The sequence below is a fragment of the Corvus kubaryi genome, unplaced genomic scaffold (assembly GCF_017639235.1).
Source record: "Corvus kubaryi isolate FWS band 111438036 unplaced genomic scaffold, C.kubaryi_AGA036_p1.0 35988, whole genome shotgun sequence".
In the NCBI taxonomy this organism is placed as follows: domain Eukaryota; kingdom Metazoa; phylum Chordata; class Aves; order Passeriformes; family Corvidae; genus Corvus; species Corvus kubaryi.
The window spans coordinates 1-27,018 of NW_024580809.1; the positions used below are offsets into that span (position 1 = coordinate 1).

Sequence of the window (27,018 nt, forward strand, 5' to 3'; positions counted from 1 at the left end):
CGCCGCCGCCGCCGCCCCGCGCACCAGGTGAGCTGCGGGGGACCCGCCGCGGCCGGCCCCGGGCTGCTCCTGCCCGCCGGGATATCCCCCCGCCGTGCGGTATCCCCTCGCACAGGCGACCCGCCGTGTCTCGGCCATCAGCTGGTAAAGGGCCTCCTTCGCCTGCTGGTGCTTTTTTGGGTCGTTTTTGGAAGGTGTCGTCGCAGCTGTCCGAAGGCTTTCGTCTGTAGAATATCCTGAGTTGGAAGGGACCCTACAGGGATCATCCAGCTCCTAGCTGCACCCTTTTCCCCCTCTCTTCTGGAGCTTGTCTACCTGCTGTTGTGTCCAGCTTACGAGAGTTAGCCTGGGTGACATGCCAGTAGTTTCACCATTTTCACCACACGCCCCATGTTAGCTTTAGGATGAGAGGCACACTTCACCCTTGACCCTCTGCAGGAAAGGCTCCTGGCGTGTTCTACCTCACCAGGAGACCCCAGTGGCCCCTCCAGCCCCTGCAGCACACACTGCTCTGACTTCCCATGCTTCTTCCCCTTCCGAGTACCATAAACTCAAGAAGAGGAACAGCTTCCTTCCCAACAGTTTCATCACAGGATCATAGGGTAAAAAAGAAAAACATGTAAAAGCCTCAATGTCCTCCCAGAAATAATGTGAAGACATAATCATCCGTTCCTTTGTTCTCCCCAGATACCTTTTGTACGATGTAAACCCCCCTGAAGGGTTCAACCTTCGCAGAGATGTCTACATTCGCATTGCTTCCCTTCTGAAGACCCTGCGGAAAAGCGAAAACTGGGTGTTGGTTCTGCCTCCCTGGGGACGTCTTTATCACTGGCAGAGCCCTGACATCCTCCAGGTCCGGATCCCTTGGTCCGAGTTCTTCGATATCCCAAACCTCAACAGGAACATCCCTGTCATCGAATATGAGCAGTTCCTTGCAGGTGGGGTGCAGGATCTCACAATCTACAGTTAACTAAGTGTTTGATATGGCTTCTTAACAGGTTTGTCGTTATAGGGGCTTTTATCCTTTTATGTGGAAAAAAAAAATCTTAGAGGTGGTGAGAGGAGGGATGGGAAGGAGTCTTGCTGAGCTACACAACCACTAGGATGGAATAACTCAATTACTTGGCAGCTTGTTTGATGTAGCACTGCTGTTCCCTCGACTTCCTGGGACCCCCAAAGACAGACAGTTAATGCCTGTGCATAAATTCACGGGTATTTCTGCGTGATTTTGACCATAAGGACAAGCCCATAAGGAGAGAGGCAGCTCGTTGAAATACAGACAAGCTACCTTTTTCTGAATGTGGTGGTTGGACAGTAAAAGTTGTACAGCAGGTTCTTCCCTGAACTTTTTCATCATCGATGCTGCATTTACTTGAAATACTTACCCCTTGCTTTTTGTGCCTAAGAGAAAGGCTTTCCTTAAGAAAGTAGAGTTGCTTCCTTTAGGATTTAATGCCACGTTGAGCTAATCAGCAAATGTTCAAATCTGCAGCAGTGTCACAGGCTTGTTCAGCAAAGGAAATAAAGGCCACCAAATGTCAGACCTCTGTAAAGAGCTCTGAAGGGATAGCTGTTGCCTGCCTTCCAGGAAAATTCATTTAGAGATCCTGAAATTTAGGGGAAGAAGGGCTTGTACTTGGCATTTTTGTTGGAGGAGCTCCTCCTGTGGCAGCTGCCTGTGGGATTGAAAACCTCAGTGCTTCACGGTGTGTTTTACCCAGCTGACAGTGATTCCATTGCGTTTGGCATATTAAATCACACAGAGCTGGGTGGGATAACAGGTGGTCACATTGCCTGACCCTTTTAGCTCTTCTGGCTCACACAGAACTTCCTTTCTTTTTTTATAGGCAAAACTGGGAAGAGAGAGAGTAGTGTAATATTAGCATTTTTAGCAGATTTTTAACTGCAGCTGATGCTTGTTCATACCTTTATGGTGTGTGTTTTCATGCTCACAAGTCCTTTTCTTTGCCTTCTGCCCAGAGTCAGGTGGGCCTTTTATTGAACAGATTTATGTGCTACAAGGCTATGCAGAAGGATGGAAAGAAGGAACATGGGAAGAAAAAATAGATGAAAGGCCGTGCATTGATCAGCTGATGTACTCCAACGACAAACATGGCTACTACAGGTAACATCTAGCAGTTCCTCTGGTCTTTTCAGTTGTATTCAGAGAGACACTTGCCTGCTCTAACAGAACAGACTTGTGTGGTTGTTGCAGTATTGTCTGTGAATTGCTGGGTGCTTGGGGTTCACTTTGTTTTTAAAAAGCTCGTCAATAATAGAATATTGTATTGGTATGAGAAGATCTAGTTCTAGAAAGCTGTTGCTCCATAGAAAAGCAGCATAAAGGAGAGGGCTGGCTTATTTACATTGTATGTAGTTTTTTTAGGATGTTTTGTTCTATATATGACATTAACTTAAAATATGAGCCTGTGAACCAATCCTTTTTGTTCCCTTTTAGGGGCTGGTTCTGGGGTTACGAGGAAACACGAGGCCTAAATGCCTCTTGCTTGTCTGTCCAAGGATCTGCCTCTATTGTGGCTCCCATCCTTCTGAAGAACACTTCAGCACAGTGAGTTGCCTTCTATTAGTATTTATTGTTGTATTATTGTTGTACAACCCCATTGCCAGGTGGGAAGAGTGGGGGGAACTTGAAGGCTGTATCCCACTGTTGAGATACTTCATCACTGAGTTAGTGTACTCTGTTAAAATCATAACCAAAGGGATTTACCCTGCAAGAAACACTTAACTGTAAATTAGGTTAAAGGTTGCAGTGCTAAAACCTAAGAGCAAATAGCCTTGAGCTCCTTTATATTCCCTCTCAGGCAGCTTTTTTAACTCCTGCTTCCAAGGTACATCATCTAGATCATGCAGTGGAAGAGATGCTGAACCATCAGCTGTTACATATTTTCCTCCACACCACATATGATTTTATGTCTCTAGCATGTTCTCCTTCAGTTGTCTTCTTTGCAGTGGGAAGAGTCCTGGCTCCAAGAGTCCATGTGAAAGCCATTCCCTGCCTTTGGTTGTCACCAGTGCCAATCTCTGAACCTTTGCAGTTCAGCTGCATCCTGCACACTGAGTGTGGGTAAACTTCTGTCACGTTGCAGTACAAATGACACGCTCTGTTAAGTGCTCTCTTCTTTTTCTGCTACTTCCTGAGACACAGGTTCCTTATTTTGACCTCTGCATGTTGCCTTGCTGTTTGCATCAAACTGTCCTCATTCCTGACCATCAAGACCTTTAGTTATTAGATGAAGCCAGTTGTTGGGTTTTTTTACTACACTCTCTTCTATATTAGATTCCATCTGCCACTTCATTGGCCAGTGATCAGACTTCTCTAATTCTTCATAGTTGGTCTTAGCTGCCCTGAGCAATTTTAAATGATTGTTAAGCTGTGTCACCTGATTTCATGCCCTTCTGTAGGTTGTTTAGGAATATGAAGTTTCCTTCCACTTGTTACCTCCCTCTGCAATGAGAACCATACATTTATCCCTGTCTCTAAACCTTTTTTTTTTTTTTAGTCTATGCAAGATTCTTCTTTTCTGTGCCAAGTTTTCCTAAAAGCCTTTAATGAAGGCTGTCAGGAAATCTTGTTAGGCAATGTCAGTGAGATTTCCCTTATCTTCATGTGTCTGCACTTATCACCAGTGTCTTCAAACTACTCTGATTGTCCAGAGTTCAGAGCTCTGATCTGCCATATTGCCCTTCTGGCTGGACAACCAGTTATGTGTTCCTAGGATTGGGTTTTTACTCTTCAGGTGTGGTCCCTTCTAGGAATTGTCTGTGCATTTAGATTAGCACCCTCATTCATCTCCAAGCTTCCTGTTAGGTCCAGTGCTGCTTCTTCACCAGCACAGTCTAGTCTGTTTTCCAGGTGATTTGGAGCCTTCTGTGCAAGTGTCCAGCTGGTTATCAGCAGTGATAATCCAAAGCCGATTGATTGGTTATTTTCTTCCTCTCATTTTAGTAGAAGGAGGTCCAGATAGTGACTTAGATCCCTTTCAGCAGAAGCATTTCTCTGTGTGTTTGCTTATCATCAGTATGCTCACAAGCTAAATCTGCATCTCTTAGGCTCTTGAATACTCAAAACTCTCAAAATCTCTTCTGCTTGTTAGAACTTGAATAGTGCAGTTACGTTTCCAGTACACAATCCTGCACTGTCTGTCTTTATGAGAAGCCCAAGCTGCTGTCTACTACCACACATTTTTGTAGTGTCTCTGTGTTCTTTGACATGTTGTTTTACTGTGAGACATCTTATTCTACACGGAAAACACCTTCTCTGGTTTTGTTCTCATGATCTTCTGCTTCCTCCAAGAGGCTCTCATGTGCTCTGAGGCTGAGCATTATCTCACAGGTCACTTCTCCCCTTTGGATCACTCTCCCTGTCGGAAGTCCTATTTCTCCTGTAGCAACTGTTGTAAGGACTGTGTGGGGGGGTGGTTAATGCTTGTCAGTGTTTAACTTCAGTATCAGTACCATTTGTTAAGGAGGAGAGCAGGGCTGTGGAGTGGCATGGTTCCCTTCTCTCCCAGCAGGCTGTGGGTCACAATTTGCCTTGTAGAGAACTAGAATTTGCCTCATAGGAGCCTGTCCCTCGTCCCCCATGCTCCCTTTGCAAACAGATCATAGTCTGTGCTTTATCCTAGCAAATGTGTAAAGAACCTTCATAATGTAAATTCTACTCCTAAGGGAACTGCACTCAGTTTTACAATTTTCAATAGGTCAGTGATGTTAGACAGAGCTGAAAACCTTCTTCATGACCACTACGGAGGGAAAGATTATTGGAATGTGAGTATTCTCCAGATAGCTTCTCTAGACTTTTTACTTGGCTCTGCTAAAAAATTCAGTAACCAATGTGTGCTTCAGTTTTTCCTCGGGTTTCTTGTCTTGAAAGTAACTTGTGTCTTATGTTTCAGCAATGTGTGCTAAAGATGGTTTTCAGGCCGCTGTGGGTTAATGTAACACAGGAATTTGTCCTGCTGTCTTGTGCCTAAAGGCCCAGTGCTGCGGGGCATGGTGATTAAAAAAGGATCTCCCCTATACAACACATCTACAGTCAGATGGGAGCAGTTTCTTATCTAGTCAACCTCAAGATTAGTCTTTTCGAAAGAATTCCCAAAAGTGCTCCCAAATCCCTCCCCCTTTGGCTTCAAAGGCAAAATTCCCGTGGGTTTCAAGGCAAAGGTCTATGGTAAAATAATTCCTGTCTTAAAAATTTTAAGAAAGTGTTAGGGTTCAGACACAGGAAAATGGAGCATGATACGGAGTGCTTGATATAATTAAAATTCCTAAGACAAATTTACTCTCGTGATATTACAAAACAAATTACACAGACCTCGGTCTTGTAAGCATCTGGCTATTTGCTTGGGATAGGGCATGTTTTCAGAAAGGGACCAAACAGTAGTTTGCTAGCCATGAATTGTTCATTGAGAGTGACCTCTCAAAGAAAGAAATGCACCCCAGATACCATTTTTTGAGTCTGACCTGTCCTGTAAAAGCAGACACAAAATCCACATGGATCCATAACACACATTTCTTAGCAGTGGCACTTTAAACATTGCCCCAGTGGTTTTGCCTGATGTCCAAACAGAAGTTTACTCACTGCAGCTTGGGCCCAGGGCCTCTTCTCTTTTTTCCATGCCCCTCTGAGAAGCATCTCCCCCTTCTCTGTTTCTTTGCAGACAAAAAGGGAGAAATTGGGATTTCCTTCGTTCTTTTGCATGTTAGTAAAAAGGCCACTTGTGACTGTTGCAGTGGTAACTGCATCCCAGAACCCTGGAGATTATTATTCACAAGTTAAGGAAATAATTCCCTTTTCATCACTTTTCCACTGAATTTGATAGGCATATCTGTGGCCGCATGCCTAATATTTTTAAAGCAGGTTTTGTTCTTACAGATGTTTCACACACTAAAGTGTTTGCCCAGCTTTTGTTTCCAAAAGTGAGGTACATTGCTAGGGTCTTTAACTTGGTGTATTATGTGTTCTGTTGTGTAAATAACTGCAGTGTCCTCCCTACACCTGTGTATTGCAGGGGCAGGTGAGTATGCTGGCTATAAATGTGGTGGTAATTAGAATTAAACAGTTAAAGCTTGGATAAAAGGTTAGAAATCATTGCTTATAGTACTGCATAGATGTCCCAGAAGTAACTGCATCCTGGAAGTGCTGTGTGTGTGTGAAACTGTCTCCACCTACTGGCTTTTAGCTCTCCTTTTTCTGACTCAGTGTCCGCTCTTGTTCCGACAGACCCGTCGGAGCATGGTGTTTGCTAAACACCTCCGCGTGGTGGGAGACGAGTTCAGGAGGAAATACCTTCAGTCCACGGATGAGGCAGACAGGACTCAGTACAAGGAGGACTGGACACAGATGAAGGTAAAATCCGTAACAAATATTTCATTTGTGCACTCCTGGCTGTGTGCTGCAGCTCGTGTTGGAAGGCACACGTGAGTGTAACTCTTCTGCTCGCGTCGAGGTGGACACTCATGTTCCTGGTGTACCTCCTTCTCCCTGTGTGACACGAGTTAACAGAGTGTTGAGATGTGCCTGTCTGGTTCTGAGGGCCAGATCTCTGTTGTCCTCATTTCGGTAAAGGAAACTTGAATTTCTTGTTGTACTCAGTACCATGTGTGGGTGTAAAGTTCAGCTGCCAACTGCCAGCTGAGGATTTATTTGATCAAGGAGAGGAATTTTTGCTTACAAAGATTTGGCACTCCAGTTTCTCTTCTATGAAGCAGGCCACCCAAGATCTAAATGTTGCAACAAGTGTCCCAAACTACTTCCAGTCCATACTTAAAAATTACTGTGTGCAACCAGAGTGATTCCGTGCCTTATCCAGAGATGATGCATTCTTGCTCTTCAGTGTGAATAGTGATGCTCTCAAGTTTTAACGTTTACTGATCTTTCTCTCATAGGTTAAGATGGGCACAGCTCTAGGTGGCCCATACCTTGGGGTTCATCTCAGAAGGAGAGACTTCATTTGGGGTCACAGAGAAGATGTGCCTTCCCTGCGAGCAGCAGTAAAGAAAATCCGCAGCCTCTTGGAGACTCTTAAACTTGAAAAGGTTTTTGTAGCCACTGATGCTGTTGAGGAAGGTAGGCAGATCACAGTCACTTCAGGATTGGTAACTCTTGACAATAAGCGCAGCAATTACCGCTGGCTCCCCTCCCTGCCTGCAATGCTGTGAATTTTGGCAACCACATTGTAAAATTCGTTGGTAGATTTTGGTGTCACTTGCTTTGTAACTGTTCACCCAGCGTTCCCTTGAACAAACACATCCTGTGACAGCAGCGAGTTGCTCTTCCTAATGTAGAGATAAATTTGTATCCTTCCTTTTTTAAGAGATTGAACTGCTCAAGAAACTGCTGCCTGAGATGGTGAGGTTTGAACCCTCTTGGGAGGAGCTGGAACTCTATAAGGATGGGGGCTTGGCCATAATTGACCAGTGGATTTGTGCACATGCAAGGTAGCAAACCTGACTTTTATTTCAGCCAAATCTTAATGTCGCTGTCACAAAACTGAATATGATTTTTGGCCCAGCTATGGTTGTTCACAAATTGTGTAAGACATTATACAATTGAGATGTGTATAGTAGATGCATGATGGTTATATTGTGTGAGTATATATATGGTAATTTCATTATCATATCATTTCACTGAACGGTGAAGTTCGTTGGACTGAAGTCAAATTACTTGCATTTTAAAAGCTTGCCCCCCCTCACAAACCCTTTTTGGTTTTTTTTCACAGGTATTTTATAGGCACCTCAGTTTCAACGTTTTCCTTCCGAATCCACGAGGAAAGGGAGATCTTGGGATTTGATCCAAAAACAACTTACAACCGATTTTGTGGTGAAACAGAGAAAAACTGTGAGCAGCCAACTCACTGGAAAATTGTGTATTAAACACAGAGAACTACAAAGGTTTTGATACTGTGAGAGCTCCATAATAAGGAAAAATCGTGGGGAATTACCTACCTTGGAACAAACTACGACCCAGTCCTGCACGCTCAGCTCCCGCTCCCCTTCCATCGTGGGTGTGTTGTGGGGTGGCTGTACTGTCTCTGGACCTCACAGCATTTTTACCTGGCTGCCCCACCCAGGTCCTTGGTATGTTCTGCTCTGGCTGCCTTCCCTGAGTGGTCCCACAGGCACCAAGTGGGTTGCTACAGACCACAGGGGCCTCTTGGCTGCAGAGGTGGGTGATGGGAGGCGGCAAAGCAATGTCCAGGATGCAGCTGTTCAAACCAGCCTCACCTGCTGGAGCATTTCTTACCTGGCCGTGGTTCCCTCTTCTGGTCTGTGGTCATTTTTTACCTGAAGGGCTGGGGGGCCTGGCCATGTCATGGGGAGTGCTCACCCTGGGAGCACCAGTCTACCCACGGAGGAACCAAGCTGCCACCAGAATTAAAGCAGGTGGGGGCTGCTCGCACTCCTAGGGAGGAGCCTGCAATGCCCATCCCTTGGGCACTCATTCTTCATGTGAAGACATATTGCCCAGCAGAGAAACAGGTTGGTGCCTGGTGGAGCAGGGCCAAGATTCCATATTCCCGAGGCAGTTCCCTTGTCTGCATCTTGCAGCACTGGCCAGGGCTGGGAGAGGAGGGGTGGCTGGGTGTTCTCAGCACACTGCTGGAAGTGTAGCAGGGCTGGTGGCCCTCTCAGGAGGGTCCCGATTGCTCCAGGGCCTCGCTTTTCCACTGGTTTCTTTCACAAAGGAAAGACATGCGGAAGGTAGCACCATCACCACAGCCCTGTACTCAGGAGCCCGTCAGCCTTCCCCACAGTGAGGGTGGCTAAACCCTTCAACCACTCTGCCAAACTCAGCACTGCTGCAGATCTACGAGACAACAGCACTTTGCCCACAGGTGCCTTCTTCTGACGCATTTCCCATTATGTGTCCAGAGCGATCCAAGTGCTTATTTTACATCTCCACAAGCGTGGCCAAAGCCACACGTACAGAGCAGTAACAAATTCTCACAGTGTACCAATAGAAACAAGCAGATTTAATAACATTATTTCTTAGACAACTCTTGGGAATGAAACCAAATGCAAAGAAAAAAATCTAAATGTAAAAAATGAAGATGTTAGCAATGAAAAAAACACACTGATACAGTGTTCCTGCTTTTGACCTCTGCAGGTGCTGTTTTTTCTTTCCTCCTTCCCTTCTCCAGCGCGTTCCCTTTTACTTTAATTTCATTACATTTGCGTCTTTGTCATCTATTTTTAGCTAAATAATACTGATGGTGCCACTAACACAGTGCCCAGGATTCATCTTGTAAGTCAGCCCTGCTGCTGAGCCCTCAGCCCATCAGGGAGTAACGCACAGCCCCTGGCGCTGTTCCCAATTGCAGCCACGTTCAAAGCTTCTTCTCGATCCCCTAAGTGCACTAGTGCTGCTTCTACTGCCTCCAGTCTAGCTAATAGTGGTTCATCAATTCTTGTCTGCATGGCCATTTCTGCTGTGGCATTACCTAACCCATCAGGGACGGCGGGAGCAGTTGGCACAGCTTTTGGAAGCGCCGTGGATAAAAGTCAGAGGAGCAACAGCATGAGCGCGCTGTTCTGCAGGCACCAAGGGTGTGATAGGAAGAAAGCAGAATACCTTTCTTGCAGTGCTGTTGCTAGCTACTGCTGGGTAGGCCAGGGAGGTGTTCTCCGGGGTGGTGCCGCTCCGACACTGTCCATCAGGATTTCAGCTCCTTGTTGGAGTTGCTCCAGCATCCCCCAGTGTTCGCTCTGGGTTTGTGCCCATGCAGCGCCCCCTCGTCATTATTGAGAGAGTCCCTTCAGCTGGGGTATGGGGTTGCTGGACTGGGCTTTCCAGTGAGATCCAGCTACAAATGGAATTTGGGAAATAGCCTCCAAAACGTTCTAGGATCATACTTTTAAAATGGCTCCAAAGGGCAACATCTCCAGCATGAGTCCTTGTCCCAGCCGTGGCTCACTGACACACACACAAGAAGCCAACCGGGCCGGGCTCCTCACCCCCTCCATCGCCTCCCTGTGCTCCTGCCCAGCCCGGGGAGCTGCAGGAAAACGCAAAAGCATCGAGGAAGAGCAGGCACCGGAGCTGCCCGAGCCATCGGCCTGCCCGAAGGGCGGCGGCTGCCGGCAGCCGGGAGCAGCCACCAAGGATGGAGCTGCTGTTTGCCGGGAGGTGAGAGCTGCGGGCAGCCGGAGGCGGAGGCAGGCTTTCCCCGGGAGGTGAGAGCTGGGGGCAGCCGGAGGCGGAGGCAGGCTTTCCCCGGGAGGTGAGAGCTGGGGGCAGCCGGAGGCGGAGGCAGGCTTTCCCCAGCAGGAGGGGCCGGGAGGATTTCAGCTCGCAGCGGCTCTCGGTGAGTGCTGGATGGACTCCGGGCTGAGCAAGGTGGAAGATGTGAGTCGTGCTCATGTTCCCAGGAGCTCTTTCCTTCTCTGCTGGGATGAACTGCCTAGGGAATGCCATTTCTGACAGCCCAGTCCTAGCCGTGGCTGCTGGAAAAGGGCAGAGGTGAAGAGGAGACTGCCCGAGTTCCCTGGGGATGATGGAGTTGTGGTGTTTGGCTGTGCCAAGGGCTTGTAGGCATTCCTGTCCCCAGTTGTCCCAGCCCCAAGCAAGAGCTCCAGTGGTGCCTCTGTGCTGAGTTGGGTGTGTTTGCTGAGAATGTGCTTGAAATGCAGCGTCCTTGGGAATATCCTCTGGTTCCAGAGCTTTCCCCTCCTGTTTCAGCAGGGGGTTCATGGCCCTGCCCGGAGACAGATGTTAATTAGTGAGTGCCGGGCCGAGCCGTGACAGCAGCAGCTTCTGTTCGAGCCGCTGCTTTACTGGCAGGTTCGTCAGCCACCCTCTCTAATTAAAGTCCTGGTGTTTGTTCCTGATTTTCTTTCACCCTTCCATCCAACTTCCCACCTCTTTTCTTCTCTCTGTCCAGTGTGTCTTTTGTGTTGCTTTCTTGTCCTGTGTGCTCCCTATGCCATTCCCTTTCACTGCTTCACTCTCTCTTGTTTTTCTTTTAAGAAATAAATACTCAATCTTGATTTAATAAACACCGCAGAGAGGAGAGGGGGGAGAAATGTTCCCCGACACCTGTGAAGTTGAAGCAGGCAGCAGAGTTCCGTGATAGGGATGTCCTGGTGTTCTTTTAAGAAATCCATACTGACCTTTATTTAATAAATTCTGCTCAATCCCTCTCCCTGTTCTGTCTCCCTCGCCGCCCGCATCTTTCTCTTTCCTTCTTTCTTGCTCTCCTTTTTCCTTTGTGCTGCAGCGTGACTGTATTTCTTTGTCCCTCTCGCTGTCCTTTTGCCTGTCCCTGTCTGCATCGGCTGCTCGCTCCCTCTCCCTCACGGTACCCTTCTCTTGGGAGCCCCCTGTCCTGCTGCCCATCCCTCTCTTTCCCCATCCCTCTGCTGCACTTTCCCCGTGTTTCCAGCCAAGCCCCTTTTTGGGGGATGTATGCATGGAAATGGCTTTATTAAAGTGCTGTGCTGCTGGCCAGGGCAGTTTGTCTCGTTTTGTGCATTCTTTGGGGGTGAGGAAAAAAGGCTGGGGGAAGGAGTGGAGACGCGGGGGCTCTGAATGTCATTTGGGCCCCCCAGTGTCGCTGGGAGAGCCACGATGCAGTGGAGGAGCAGGTGAGTGGGGAATGAGGGGGGCCAGTGCTGGCTGTCCTCCCCCAGAGGGGCCCAAAACTGCCAGAAAATCCACTGGGAGGGATGTGTGTATGACAGTGTGGAATCCCCAAACCTGTCAAGTTCTTTGTTTTTACATCTATAGACAAATGCTACTGATTTAGATGTAAATTCATTTTGAAATGCGCCAGCCCTCTCTCTCTACTCTGTCGCATACAGGAATATAAGAAGCTGGGAATAGAGATCAGCAAGTTTTGAGAATAACGAGCCGGCGTTTTTCTGTAGGAAGGAAAGAAGCAAGTGCCTGGCCCCAGGAGCCGAGACGCTCGGGCTGCAGGAGCTGCAGAGCGCCCAGAGCCGGCTTTTCCCTCTGCTCTGTCCCTGCCCCCGGGCTGAGCTGGGCGGCGCTGCTGCCGCCCGGTGCCGGCTGAGGCGAGAGGGCGGCGGCCTCGGTGGCTGCCGAGCGTGGCAAGGGCAAGGAGCGGGAGCGAGCGGGGCTGGGTCTGTCAGCGGAGGGGAGGGGCGAAGGGCGGTTCGGAGCGCCAAGGGACACGGCCGTGCGTGAGCGGGGCCAGAGCGGTGAAGAGGAGTGGGCGCCGTGCGGGGCGGCGACCGCGAGGAATGACAGGGCGGGGGGCGGCCCGGCGGGGCCGGTTTTGCCGGGCAGCAGAGGCGCGGTCGCAGCGCGACCCGGGCGGGGAGCACCGGGCGGGCACGGTCGGAATCGAGCCGCCCGCGTGCCGCTCTCAAAGGGGCGGCTCGGAAAGGAAGGCGCAGTTGGGCGCTCTCGGGACGGCGGTAAGTGACGCTTTTTTAGCACCTGCCAGGACCTTGACGAGGGCTGGTGCCACTTCCGCCACACTCAAGATGGCGGACGCACTAGGCCCCTTTGAGAGGTGTCCCTGCCGATGCCTGCCGCCGGTCGCGGAGCAGTCGCCCGCCTCCGGTGCCGCTGACCCCACCAGCCGTGTCCTCGCTCCGGGAAGCACCGCGGAAAATCGCGCGGAAAGCCTGGGGCCGGCGTCGGAGTCGGGGCCGGATTCAGGCAGCCGAATAGACGCCCTTGTGAGGAGAGGCGGGGGCCCTTAAGTGTACCACACTAAAGATGGCGGATTGACCGGAAGTGGCTTCTGCCAGCACCCAAGATGGCGGCGAAGGGCGGAAGTTTCGTCGCAGCCACACTGAACATGGCGGTGCTGTACGCTGTTTTCTGACCTTCTCAATGTGGCGGTAGGGAAGCCCCCCCCCCCCCCAAGGTGCGTCTATTCGGCTGCCTGAACGCGACGCCGACGCCGACGCCAGCCCAGCGCTTGCACGCAATTTTCTGAGGCGTTTCCCGCTATGCGGACACCGACTGTGGGGTCAGCGGCGCCTGGGGCAGGCGGGAGCATTCAGGCAGCCAAATAGACGGAGCGGGGTCCTTCCGGCCGCCATCTTGAGAAGGTCGAATAGCCACTGACGCAATCGCCACATTGGTGCGGTCCCGGTGACTTCCGCCCTTCTTCGCCGGGAGCGGCAATGGCAGAGAGCCCGGGGAGCAGCGGTGCCGGGCCGGGGGCACCGGCGCGGGTGCTCCGGGCTCGGAGGTGAGCGGGGAACGGGGACAGCCCCGAGCGGACGGTGGGGGCCGCGGGGGATCGGTATTCCGGCCCAGGGATGGCTGCCCCGGCCCAGGGATGGGTGTCCAGGCACAGGGATGGGTTCCTGGACTATCTAATAATATTATGTAACGATCGTACAAGGAGATCTATCTAAAAAATCCTCCATGGTCATCCTTCTCCCAGCCCCTCTGTGTTTTCAGGATCTTGGGGGAAGAGTTTGGCTCTGGACAAGGCTCTCGGGCACAGGGTGGGATTCTTGGGGTGCAGGGCCAGGATTTGGACTCGATGCTCCCTGCGGGTCCCTTCCAGCCCAGGAAATGCTGCGATCCTGTGCCTCTGAGGGTGAAATAAAGGGCACCGGTGGGGTTTGTGCCCGCTGTGTTCACGGCCCCGCCGGCTCAGGGCGGGTTCAAGGCGCAGCTGCCCCGAGCCAGCGGGACCGGCCGGGGCTGCTCGCTCCCGGTGCTGCCGCCTTGTGGGGAGAGCCCGGCACTGCAGCCCGCACAGGCGCTGGACCACGGGATCGGCGTGGAACAGCAGCGCAGGGAGTGCTGAGGCAGCGCAGGGAATGCTGCGGTCCCAGGGAATGCTGCGGTCCCAGGGAAGGCTGAGGCGTCCCCTGCCCGGGGCACTCGGCAGCAAATCCCTGATGTTGAGCAGCAAAAGGAAAGTGCTGGGTTAGTGGGAGGAGGTTTCTGGAGTGGAGCTGGGACAGGTGCTGATCCACGCATGGAATCACGGGGTGGTTTGGCTTGGAAGGGACCACACCAAGATCATTTACACTCTGTTTGTTGTCTGGTTCCACAGCAAAGACCATCCAGAACTGCCACCTCACCCTCACGGACAGCAGGAATGTCTTCCATAGCTCTTGTTTCGGAATGGGAATGGCTGTTGGGAGCTCTGGCAGGACCAGGTGAGAAGAGAAATGGGATCATTCCGGCTGCTGCTGGAGGTGGTTTTCTGCTTTCAGGCTGTTCTTCTCATTGATCCTTTCACAGCAGTGTTCTAGGGCACATTTGAGGGTAATTCCAGGAATTTCAAACCAGATAAAAACTGGTGGGGAAAAAATGAGAACCTGATCTATTTCTGGTAATTCCAAGCTTCTCCCACAACACCGTTCCCGGGGAAAGCTGATGAAAGGGTAAAGATGCAGAGGAACAAGTGCTGTAAACCCCCCATGCGCTCTTGACAGAGCAAACCTTGCAGTACTCCCAGCAGATCTCTTGGAGAAAGCGTGGGATCGCAAGGTTTTCCGGGAAAGCAAAACAGGGGCGGAGATGAGGGAATAGGCTTCCAGTTCTTCCTTTAGCTGAAAGCCTGGGGGAATTGAGAGGGGCCACAAGAACTGTTTGTGTAGGAAAATGGGAGTTTGGGGGCTGAATCTGAGTTTCTCTCTGGGGCGTTTTTGAGGGAAAAGCTGAGGTGCTGTTTAAGGGAGAGAGTGCACATTTTTGGGATGGAAAAGGTTTGATCAATATTGTAGAGGAAGTAAAATGTTGGGGGTAAAAGTGGACGCAATCTGGAGGGGAGAGAAGGAATATTTTGGAGGCAAAATGGGGAACTGAGTAGTGGACAGATGGGGAACATTTTGGGGGCAACACTTGACAAACTCTCTGGGGTGGAGAACGAAGACATTGAGGGAAAAATGAGGTGATGAGCAGTGGGCACGTAGGGAAGGTCGTGGGGGTAAATGTTGAGAAAAGCCCCGTGGTATTCAAGAAATCCTTGGAAGCAGGACTGAGGAATTCAGTGGTGGAAAGATAGAGGAATTTTGCGGGGGTAAAACTTCCAAAGATCTAAGAGTTGAGAGTGAGTGTTTTTAGGTAAAAAGGATGTCTTGTTGAAGTTGGGCGTCTGGATTGTGGCATTTGTGGATCACAGGGTGTTTTTGCAGAAAGTAGGAGAAAAAGAAGACTCCCAAAGCCTCGGTAGCTGTGTTAAGAAATCCCTCGCAGGGAAGAAAGGTACCTAAACCTCCTAGAAGTAGGGACTAATTAGCACGGGAAGGGGAAAACCCACCCCCAGTGGGAGAGAGCCCGCAGGGTAAGGGAAGAGAAGGATGCCCTTAAGAAGGAGCAGGGAAGGTGAATTTCTCGGTTTGCTAAAATGTATCAAAAAGTTTGGAATTTGGGTCTGTGTGGAGGCCGGGATTTTCTCGGCCATATGCAGAGCCCAGCACTAGGAATAAAGTTTTGATATCCTTCCAGCACCCAAACGCAACAGAGGGAATCCTGGAGGAGGTGGAAAACGCTGTCGCTCCATCAGTGGAATTCCTGGGAAATGGAAAGCAGCAGAAGCAGCAAGAACAGAGTTGGAAGCAGGCTCCAGCCGGGTAAGGCAGACACCAAATCCTTTGGAATTAGAAGTGGGCAGGGGTGGGAAGAATTAATTCTTACATTCGTAGCCCATGGATTCCTGAGCAGGATCCTGGCAGGGAAGAGTGCAGGGATCAGACTGGGGACTGATCCCAGCTGGGGGCATGAGCCTTGGAATTGGCTGAAGGGAAGAAAGAGGGATCCTTTGAGCACAAGGATCAGCTGTCAAATGTGGAGATGGCATCAGACAATTCCTCGGGAGGGTTTAGTTCCTGGGCCAAATCGATCTCCTGCCTTGTGAAGGAGCTCAGAGACCTGGGAAGAGCCCAAGCAACGCAGGGAATGCAGTGGCAGATAAAACTGCTGGGGAACGGTGGGGAAAAGCATCGAACAGGGGGCCTCGTTTTGTACAGGAACGGTACCAAAAAATGTCCGAAAGAGCAGGAATCCAATGGGATTTTACGTATTCCTCGGAGGCCACAATCCAGTGGGAAGGCTGAGAGAAGGAAGCAAAGCCTAAAAAGGCAAATGAGCCAAATCTGCCCAAAGCCTCCAATGGCCACATTCCCTGGCATTGCTGAGGACTTCAGCCGAGCTCCAGGCAAAAGGTGAGCCCCTATGGAATCCTTTCTGGGAGACCATATCCAGCTGGGACCCTTCCTGGAGAAGGCCATGGGATATGGGTTATCCCAGGTCCAGAGAATATGTCATTTCCTTGGAAAAACACTTGGATCACTGCATCACTTTCTTGTTTTAGGCTCACCAGTCAGCCGGGCTATCCAAGTCCATCCTCCCCAGCAGGGAGAGCGGGAGCACGTCCGGCCATGGAGAATTTCTGGGAGAGCCCTGGAGAAGAAAGAAGGCTCCAGCTTCACAGATCTGTGTCATAACCCATCCTGTCGGCTGCTCCTGTTTGATCCTGGTGCATTTGTCCTCTTGGATTCAACCTGAGCAGCGCTAATTAATTGCTGGGAATGAAGCAGCCTTTGGTACTTCTTTTCCACGAAACCTCTCCATCCTGCCCTTCAATCCTGTTGCAAACACGGGGAAAACCCAAAACTCCATTTTTTCCCCTCTCCCCTTCACTTTGCCTCCTCTTTTCTTGCAGGCTTTGGGCTATCCAGGCTTGCATGTGGATTAGGCAGAGCACCCTGTAAGCTCAGCTCCAGGTGGGATTGCAGCGGTGTTGGAAGCACCAGGGATTCTCCCAAGGTTTGGTGTGAGGAGCTGCATCTTGGGAGGGGCTGGGATTTTGTGCACTTCTGGGGGTTCTTTTTCCTGTTTGCCTTTTGGGCCGCCTCAGAGAAAAGGCTGAAAACCGAAGGAGCTGAGGGGGGGTTCCCAAATTCCTTTCCAGCCCTTCAGAGGAGGCACAAAGCCACGTGCAGCTGAGGAGAGGGATGTGAGGAGAACGGCAATAATGGAGCCTTGGGACTCGGCACTTCATTCTTTTCACGTGTTTGGAGGTGCAGGAAATGCCAAACCCCACAGGAATTCTGTGTCTGTAACATGGGGTGCAACCTCTTGAAACCCAAGTGCTCGGAGTGGGGTTTTCCCAAGGGTAAATCCCAATGTGACATGGCAAAGCTTCAGTGAGGATTTCCAGGCTTGACTGCACAGCTTTTGGGAAAGCTCAGTAGCCAAACAAGATCAGATTTCTGTCGGATTTGGATCAAACGTGGCGTTTAAATCTGGGACAGCTCAGCTCCCTGGGTGGGAAAGTGCTTGGAGTAGCCAAGAGCTGAGCCGTTTTTGAGAATTCCAAGCGTTGTGTCCTTACGCTCCTTAATACAGCGTTTAAATAATTGATCCTGAATGGAGCCAGTATCAGAGGGATTTGTTAGAGGGGCAGGGATGTTTTTTCACGTGGCAGTGTGTCGGGATAGTCAAGACTCCTTACGTCAGAATTAATTGGTCTTCCTTCTTTTCCCTTTTGTTCTTTCTAGATTGTGGCTGAGTGGGGAGAATATTTGGGATAAAGAAACGAAATGCCCGAGGGAAGCTTCGTGTTCCCGTGGGGATGCTTTAGGCGCGTGCAGCTTCTGAGCTGCACCGAAACTTGAGGCTCCCCCGGAAGCCTTCCGAAGCTGGAAGGGCCGGGGAAGAGAATTCCAGGAGAGGTGTGGGAAGCGCTTTCTGCCAGGTCTGGACAGCACCGAGGTGGGAATGACTTCAAAGTGTTCCTTGTCCCTGTCCTGTTCCCAGCCCAGGACAAAGTTGGTGTTCCCTGAGCGGCTGCGGTTCCCTGGATGTGGCAGGAGGAGGTCTCTGCCGGGGAGTGGGAGAAATGTCCCTGCCCGGTGCCGTGTCCTTGGCGGGCAGAGAGCGCCGATCGTGGCAAGGGGGGTTTGTGAGTGTGGAATCAATCCTGGCTCCTTTTTAAGGGGGTGTTTTAATGAGTCATCAGCAGGGACCACTTTTAGCCAGCTTTAGTTAAGTTCCTTTTGCACAGGTTTCATGTGGCTTTGATGGTGAAATCACCAAACCCTGAAGTTTGCCAAATTACCCCTGAAAAGCTTTAATGAACCAATCCTGAGGGAACTGGGGATTGCATATCTGGGATCTTATGGCCCTTTGAGGCCATGTTGGGTTTACCCCCTGATTTTGGTGCCGAGGGAAACTCCAAGTTAAGAATAATCCAAATATGAAGCACTTCTCACAAAAGTCAGCTTTGCAAAGCTTTATTTGGGCTAAAAAAGAAAAGATGGGAATGCCCTTGGCAGAAAAGCAGCTGTGAGGCACAGCAGGCTTCAAATGGCTGTCAGCAGGAGCTCCAGGAGAAACGGCTGCTGGCTGCGGGCATCCTGGGCTTTCCAGGCAGGTTTTGTAGCGGATTGCAAGGCAGTTTTCCTGCCTCTGGGGGGTGGCACCTGCATCCCACTGGAAAGGGAAAATGTGGAGAGAGCAGCAAGCGGGAAGACGGTTGCTGATGTGTGTCCTTGGATTGCAGTTCCTCCCGGTGGGTCTGTGCTGCTGGAAGTTTGAAGGAGATCAGTCCTGGAGTACGTGTGGGTTCACCGGTGGGGCTTGGGAGAGACGCTGGACATGAAATTCCAGGGGTGTTCCCCTTGCTGGAGTGAGAAGCAGTGGAAGCACTTTGCTGTGTGCTTCTTCATCGCCTTCGCCTCGGTCCCCTGGGGCTCCAGGTAATCGCCTCTCACCTTTGCTTTTCCAAGGGTCTCTAAATGAGGGCTTGAGCTTTGGTGCAGCTCCCTTTACAGGGAAGATCTGTTCCAGGAAAGGTCTCCTGGTCTGGACCGATGGCGTTGCAGGAAGAGCTGGAAACGCCAGAGCTCCTGTGGCTCCCTCATCTGATTTGCCTGCAGGCAGCAAGGATCATTCCCAAGTGTCATTCCCTGGCTCCGTGACTCGGGGAGGTTGTGTTCCCCCAAAGGCCAGGGGCCGCTTTGTGTTGCAGCTCACGGAAGTCCAGCTCGGTGGTGCTGGGTTTGGTTTTTGTGTGCAATGAAGGCACTAAAAAATTCCCCTCCTTCACTGGCACAGCCCTGGAGTGGGAGCAGATTCCCCTTATCCCGGAATTATCCCGCTCCTGCCCTGGATCCCTGCGGTGCCGTGGTAGGTGAGGAGACTGAAAGCTTTCATTAGGAATTGGGGATTATGAGCACTGACATTTACTGTGCTAGAAAGTCCAAGGGAGAAATTTGTGCCAATTAATGTCACGCCTTTAACTACGAGGATCAATTCGTGTTATGCTTGTACCAGAGTCTGGTGACAGAGGGGGTTTCCAAAGGAAGTCTTGGTCCATGGAGGCCTGTGCCCAAAGAAAATGCCAAGAGAACTGAGGTATGAAAAACAAAGGTCCTTTATTTATATAAGAGCAGCAACAAAAACGAGCTGCAGAACATATTTACATTGTAAGAACCTTTGTAACAACAACGATCTATAGAACGTATTTACAAGAACATATCTATCAAAACTATCTTAAACGTATTTACAGAAGACAAAAAGAAACGCTAAAACGTATCTACAGAAGGGTGCCATCTCTGCCCTGGATCTCCGTCAGTCCTGGAAGAAAAGCAAGTGACACAGTCATTGCAGTCAGGCACAGAGGGCTGTTCCATGTGCCCCAGGCTGGGACACACTGGCAGAGCGGGACTCTGCTGCCAGCGCTGAGCCTGGCTGGGGCTGGGGGTCAGGCCCCAGGCACTGGCATGGGGCTTGTGTGAGCCAAAGCAAGTGCAGGACAGGCTGGGGATGGTGCTTGTGCTGCCAGAATCCAGCCCACGGGGCACCATGTCCCTCGGGGGGGCACCCAGCCCAGCCCCAGCCTGGCAGCAGGGCACCCACTCTGCCTGTGGGGAGCACATACCTGTCCTACTGCTGGAGTCCCTCTTCATCCCAGGACCATGTCCTCCTCCTCGTCTTTTCCATCCACATCCATGTCCTCACTGTACTCTTCCATTTCCACCTCCATCTCTTCCTCCATCTCTTCCTTCACATCCACCTCCATCTCTTCCTCTCCAGTCTCTCCTCCCTCCACTTCCATCTCCTCCTCTGTATCAGTCTTTATATCCACCTCCATCTCTTTCTCTTCGTCTCTGGAAACCTGCAGATGTAGCAAAACCTCGGAGTGGGATCCGTGTCCCACAGCATCCCCACAGAGGCACTTAGGTGGTGTCCATTTCCATGGAATGGCACCTTACCTTCCTCGGGATGAATGTGAGCATCTGGCAGGGATGAACGGCAAAATCCAGGCACAAGAGACCTTTGGGAACTCTTGGGAGTAGCGGAGCAGGGGCCAAGCAGGGTGACGGGTGTGTAGGCACAAGGGCGAATGGTTGTGTTGTCCTCTTTGCTGGATGCTGGGAGCTCCGGTGTGAATGCAGACCGTGACATCACAATTGACAGGAGTCCAGGGTCACCGTGGAGTGGACAACGGGGATCATAGAATGATGGACTCCCTGAGTGGTCTGGCTTGGAAGGGACGCTAAAGATCATCTTGTTCCAACTTGAGCAATCTTCTACCAGAGCACGTTGCTCAGAGTCCTGTTCCCACGTGGCCTTGGATGTTGGCAGGGATGGGGCATCCACATCCTCTGTGCACAGCCTGGGCCAGTGCCTCAGCCCTCTCAGTGTGAAAAAGCAGCTTCCTTAGGGCCAACCTAAATCAACCTCCTGCAGTTAAAAGCCATCCCCCTTCTCCTCTTGCCACTGGCCCTATTGAACACTGTCCCCATCTTTCCTATGGGACCCTTGGAGTCCTGCATGGCCACAGCAAAGCCTCTGCAGGGCCTTCTGTTCTCCAGGCTGAACATTCTCAAGCCCACATGGACAGCAGTGACTTAGATCAGCAGAAATCAAAGCTGCAAGGTAGCAAATAGCACCAGGAACTGAGAGAGGGAAGCTTTAGACCCAGGCTTGTCTCGAAATAGACAAAATTAGTAAGAGTGCAGGGGCAGATGGTGGGACACTGGCTCTGTTCTAACTGATGAATATTTTCTTTTTTTCTTCTTCTTCTTTTCTCTCATGCTGACCCAGGTTTGGCTGTTTGAAAGGAAGCTTGGCACAGCATCCATTGTCTTCTCCATTTGTGAAACACCGAGCAGAATCTGAGCAGGCTGATGGCGCAGAGCAAAACCTGCAAATATCTTGATAATCCTGAGCCTGGGGGATGCAGCTAAACCCAGTCCAAAGGAATTTCTGGAAAGTCGAACCTGGTTTACATTTTCTTGAGTTTGGCTGTGCCAGCTTCACCAGACATTTATAAAAAAGCAAACAAAAAACTCCAACCAAAAAAGACAAAAACCCAAACAAACAAACCCACACAAACCAATCAAACAAACAGATAAAAAACCCCAAATCAAACCAAAAGGAATGAGGAGTTCACAGTAGTTGTGAGGATATCACAGCAGGCGAACGGCTGCTTCCCACAGGATCACCATACAAAGCCACATGGAACAGCTGCTCCGAAAGATCCACACCAGGGGCAATAGAAAAAGGGATACATGGCGGCTTTGGGGGTAGCTCCACATTGAGGTGAAGGATGAGCACTCCGTGGTACAGATCCAGCATTGCCCACACTCCAGGCCGCTCTTTGCTCCTGATGAAAGACCCTTGCAGGACTGTGGCCCTTCTCAATGCAATGTAAATCATCGCCACAGCTCTCAGCTGAGCCACTGGCATTTCCAGAGCGAGATTCAGGCACAATCCTACTGCCTCGGAGCATCTGTGGAAGATCCTGAACTTCTTCACCCCCAGAAACACAAAGCAGCTCAGGCTTTCCCTGAATTGGGTCTTCAGAGGAGGTTTCCAATATCTCTGAGATTTGTTCACCCCTCAGCACGTGTGACTTTATGTACAGTGATGCATTTGGGTTCCTTCCTCACCCCTGTGTGCCAGAGAGAAACCACCCACGTGGATGAAGGATAATGTGTACAGGAAAATTTATTCCTGGATTGTCATTTTGCTTCACTGTCACTTAGTTAAACATGGTCCTTATCTAAGAAGGACTTAGAAGAAATGTGTAGGAATTTTGGCTCTGAGAGGAGCAGAAAGCACATTTTCTAAAGCAAATTCCCAGCTGATGCAGCTTCCCTGGCAAAAGAGTGATTCCCGTTCATCTTCCTGGGAAGAATGTGAAGACCCATTCAGAGATCACAGGTTCAGCTGGCCTTTGGCTTTGTGTACCTCATTTCACAGGTCCAGTTTCATTAAAGGAGGCTCAAGTTTGCCTTGCAACACAGAAGTGCTGTAGCTATTCCCAGGAGAAAACCAAGAAATGACTGTCCCACGGTGTGGTCACTAGGTTGGTACGCGGGGTAGAAATCCCACCACAGTTGTGGCTCTGTGAGCAAAGAGAGCCAGTGCTTTTTGGGGCTGTAACAGCTGAGAGTGTGGCAGGGCAGTTTTTATATTATTTTTAGAGTCCTGAAAACATTGTTCCCAAAACAATCTTTCTCTCCCATCTTGTGTCATAAATTGTGGAACAGAGAAAATGGAAAGGAGCAGAGGTTTGTTTAAATTGGCTTTTTTTTGTTTGTTTTTTAGTCTTAAAATAGCATCAGCGTGATGCATGATACTTTAGAAATTGGATTAGTGACACCTATTTCATCCCACCAGAGAGGTGGGATTTAAGACTTCCAACAATAGAAACACCAGATGTGCAAGAGCTCAGTTTTCCACCCCTCACAGGCCGGTATCTTGCTGTGCTATTTTAAGCAGCCTCAGCCAGGTATATTAAAATACTGCTCCAAACAACAACAGAATGAAAATGTTCCACCAAATGGGGAAAAATAAGAAAAGTGGGCGGCAGCTGATGTTCATTTTGCAAAGTCAGATGCAAACAATGTTTGCTGGATTCCTTTCCTAGAAAAATGTAGACATTTAATAGAAATCTACCTCTGAGGCTGATAAGTTTGGTATGATTTTAGATCTGGGAGGAGCAAAACAGGTTCTAGAGAAGCTGTGATTGTCGCAGCCTTGGCAGTGTTCAAGGCCAGGTTGGATGGGGCTTGGAGCAAAGTGGTCTAGTGGAATATGTCCTGAGTGTGGTGAGAGTTGGAACAAGATGAGCTTTAAGGTCCCTTCCAACTCAACACATCCTGTGAGTCCATGAAAAGGAACTTTTGGTTTTCCTGAGGTGTTGCCTTGGCAAGGGGAGGTCACAAATACCTCAGGTAGTTTGAAATGCCCTGAGCAGAACCCAGCTGTGCTTTATCACAGGTGCTGAGGGCTTTTCACTTGTATTTTATGGGGGATTTTCACAGGGCAGTGCAAGAGCAGCTGAATGTGTTTGACAGGCAAAGAGGGCCAGTGTGGCAGCAGCTTCATTCAACAGAGCTTTTCCTTCTGTGATCCTGTATAACCTGAGGCACTCTGGGGCTCTTGAACCCGGCAGCTGGGCAAGTTAGTCATGATAATAAGTGATAAATTAACCTGCTCCACTCTCCTTAGCATGGGGGGTGATGAGCATTAGGTACTTTGGGGAGCATTGCCAAGATGGGAGCTTGTTTTTTGCCAAGGAGAAGGGAGAAAATATTGCTTAGACTAAATAAAGCAGCTCTGCTTCCCCAGCAGGAGGAAAAGAAGCGATTAAAGATGTGAGTGCTGCATGGAATCATTTGCATGAGGATACATCTTGTCTGCTATGCAGGATAGTTCCCAATAAACCATGCTTCGCCTGACCTATATTTTTGGATTTCTACCACATAGTACAAGAGACAAGATTAAAAATCCCAAAGTGCTTTGTGGGCAGGGAATGAAAAGTGGGGAGGCACTTTTTTGTTTTCTTCAGCCTGCCTCTTTCTTTTGTTCCCTTCAGGGATCTCGCTTCATTTCTGCTGGTTTTTGGAGCACATGTGCTTAGCTCTTTCCAGATCCCCTGGGCTTGTTTTAGCTCTGGGTGTCATGGACACTCTAAATTGTGAGGTTTTTTCCCTCCATCTACCTCTGCTTCTTCAAGTGGTTTACCTTCCTTTACCTGTTGGAGTGATGGATTTTTCTCACCTTTTATTACTTAGTGCTTTTTCTGTATTTCCTTCATTCTCTAAAACCAACTTTTCACTTGCCCTGTGGCTGTTAGATGCCAGTTATGGGAGCATTAATTCTTTCTCTACTGCTTGTCTGAGCTTTCACAAGGAGCTGAGAGCTCTCTCGGGTTAAACTTGACTCGCTTCATCACCTTCCTTGCTGCTGCCTATGTCCTTGGACACTTAAGGGAATAAAGTCTCAGTGTGGAGGTGTGGAGATTGTAGTTGTGAAACTGTGGGTCTTTTTGAGAGACAAGAATGCTGTTCTCAGTCTTTTCAAGGATAAACTGACCACCTTGTTTTGGGGCCAAGCGGGCTCAGATCAGCACAGAGGTGCCTGTTGCAGGTACTGAGGTTTGGAGGGCTGGCAGCAGCTTCTTGGGCTGTGTTTGTGTGGTGCTGTAAGGTTTGTGTTGGGTCCCTGGAGCAGTGGGAACAGAGCCCCAGTGAGATGCACATCAGGAAATGTGGGTACAAAGGGCCTGAAATGTGACCAGCTCTGGCATAGTTTCCATAGGACAAAATATTTTTACTGGGATTTTGGACAATTTGAGGCTCTTCCTCTTACCCTTTGCCTGGTGAACATTCCCCCTGTGCAAGAGTGGGGAATCCTGAGCTCACACCATGGAAGTGCCTGATAAATATTTTTTTCTCTTTTTCAATGTTTTCATCCCAGCAGGAGTCAGAGAATATGTGATTTTTCCCTCAATTTAAACCCTCAGAAAGGAGGGCCAATAGGGCTTTACCCTTCCTTTAAACCTTAGGATGATGAAAATGGGGGAGTTCTGCTCAATTCGAACCCATAACATAGCATTGTCAAAGTTATCTGCTTCCATTTAAACTAGAAAATAATGGAAACTAGGGATTCCCTGTCAAGCAATACCCCTAAGAGCATGGAAAAGGCAGGGTTTTCTTCAATTAGTACCCTTAAAATTGCAGAGGAAGGGGATTCCCCCTCAATTTAAACACAGTAATGAAGAAGGAAGATTGTCCTTTTGTTTAAAGCCCTTTTCTCCTGGTAAACCTCCTTTTTTCTGGGGGCACTGGGTTAGGACTGATGAGGTGAAAGGGGAAAGTTGAACGTTTCCCCCCGAGAGCCCATGTGCTGCCCTGCCTCCTTAGGTGCTGCCCCTAAGGAGAAAATACCCATTTTGGTAGCACAGATCCCATGTTGACAGTATTGCGTCTCTGCCCACATAAGACGTCTGAAAACTGGGATTTTGCAATTTGGTATTCTGAAACGGGGCTGTTTTGATTTTTTTGCAACTTGATTTTCTAGTATTTTGAAACTGAATTTCTTTGGTATTTTGGAACTTGGTCCTCTGGTACTTTGAAACTAGATACTCTGGTATTGTAAAACTGGATTGCTGTTGTATTTTATAACTTGGTATTCCAGTATTAGATGTAATTTCCTCAGGAAAAACACTTGGATCACTGCATCACTTTCTTGTTTCAGGCTCACCAGTCAGCCGGGCTATCCAAGTCCATCCTCCCCAGCGGGGAGAGCGGGAGCACGTCCGGCCATGGAGAATTTCTGGGAGAGCCCGGGAGAAGAAAGAAGGCTCCAGCTTCACAGATCTGTGTCATAACCCATCCTGTCGGCCGCTCCTGTTTGATCCTGGTGCATTTGTCCTCTTGGATTCAACCTGAGCAGCGCTAATTGCTGGCAATGAAGCAGCCTTTGGTACTTCTTTTCCACAAAACCTCTCCATCCTGCCCTTCGATCCTGTTGCAAACACGGGAAAAACCCAAAATTCCGTTTTTCCCCCCCTCTCCCCTTCACTTTGCCTCCTCTTTTCTCACAGGCTTTGGGCTATCCAGGCTTGCATGTGGATTAGGCAGAGCACCCTGTAGGCTCAGCTCCAGGTGGGATTGCAGCGGTGTTGGAAGCACCAGGGATTCTCCCAAGGTTTGGTGTGAGGAGCTGCATCTTGGGAGGGGCTGGGATTTTGTGCACTTCTGGGGGTTTTTTTTCTCCTGTTTGCCTTTTGGGCCGCCTCAGAGAAAAAGCTGGAAACCACAGAAAGGGAAGGGGGTTCCCAAATTCCTTTCCAAATCCTCAGAGGAGGCACAAATCCATGTGCAGCTGAGGAAAGAGATGAGAATGGGAGTGAGGGGGGTCATGCTGGGTGCCCTCCCCCAGAGGGACCCAAAACTGCCAGAAAATTCACAGGGAGGGCAGTGTATAGAATACTAAAACCCTCGTTTTTCACTTTTAGGTATATTGATGCCTCATACTAATTTATGTATAGATTAATTTTCAAATACAGCCTCTCTATCTACCCTAACATATACAGCAATATAAGAAGCTGGGAATAGAGATCAGCAGGTTTTGAAAATAACGAGCCGGCGTTTTTCTCCAGGAAGGAAAGAAGGGATTGCTGTCCTGGCACAGGGATTGCTGTCCCGGCACAGCGGGAGCTGCAGGCACGGGGCACCGGAGCTGCCTCGGCCGTGCGGGGCCCAAGGCGTCGCTCCGGGGTGGATTCTGTAGGGGACAAAATGAACATTTTGGGGTAAAATCTGCGTTAATCTGCAGGGGAGAGAATGAACCATTTGGGATAAGAATGAGCTGATCCGTGCTCGCCGGAGGGACCAGCTCGGGCTGGTTCTGTGTTGCTGTGAAGAATTTGCTTTGTGGAAAGAAAGAGACACCTGAGACTGCCGCGGGAATCCTGGGCTGGAGCCGGGAAGGAAACCTGGTCTGACTGCGGGAATGGGAAGGGGGGGTCAGGAGGGGTCCTGGTCGGTCACTGGAGCCGCTGCCGGGAAGGCGACGTGTAACAATGTATAGCGAGGTGTAAGGAACATATTGATTACTGGATTATCTATAGCGAGGTGTGAGGAACATATTGATTACTGGATTATCTGTAACGAGGTGTAAGGAACATACTGATTATTGGATTATCTATAGCGAGGCATAAGGAAGATATTGATTGCTGGACTATCTAATGATACTATATAACGATCGTACAAGGAGATCTATCTAAAAAATCCTCCATGGTCATC

The 27,018-nt window shown here is 49.7% G+C and overlaps 2 protein-coding genes across 2 annotated transcripts; both read left to right on the forward strand.

The window, feature by feature from the left end:
- Positions 1–4: 4 nt before the first annotated feature.
- Positions 5–26,995, forward strand: POFUT2 (protein O-fucosyltransferase 2; the record flags this gene model as incomplete). Its single annotated transcript, XM_042019817.1, has 14 exons — positions 5–27; positions 688–938; positions 1,981–2,125; positions 2,459–2,569; positions 4,722–4,788; positions 6,245–6,370; positions 6,910–7,090; positions 7,338–7,461; positions 7,743–10,150; positions 17,467–17,870; positions 18,471–18,666; positions 21,020–22,286; positions 25,466–25,693; positions 25,815–26,995. Coding segments are annotated over 9 exons (1,182 nt in total), but the record flags the coding sequence as incomplete, so codon positions are not given.
- On the forward strand, positions 11,584–16,499 carry LOC121660453. The gene is made up of 5 exons (XM_042019816.1): positions 11,584–12,402; positions 14,013–14,118; positions 15,029–15,169; positions 15,413–15,537; positions 16,278–16,499. The coding sequence occupies exons 1-5, from the start codon at positions 12,226–12,228 to the stop codon at positions 16,479–16,481; spliced, it is 753 nt and encodes a 250-aa protein (XP_041875750.1). The 5' UTR covers positions 11,584–12,225; the 3' UTR covers positions 16,482–16,499.
- Positions 26,996–27,018: the final 23 nt, after the last annotated feature.

Bases quoted from the DNA above. Each gene is read 5' to 3' on its own strand.
- LOC121660453 (XM_042019816.1), top strand. From the start codon at position 12,226: ATGACAGGGCGGGGGGCGGCCCGGCGGGGCCGGTTTTGCCGGGCAGCA. The intron at 14,119-15,028 runs GTGAGAAGAGAA...GAGTGTTTTTAG, and splicing joins GGGAGCTCTGGCAGGACCAG to GTAAAAAGGATGTCTTGTTG. The intron at 15,170-15,412 runs GTACCTAAACCT...ATATCCTTCCAG, and splicing joins ATCCCTCGCAGGGAAGAAAG to CACCCAAACGCAACAGAGGG.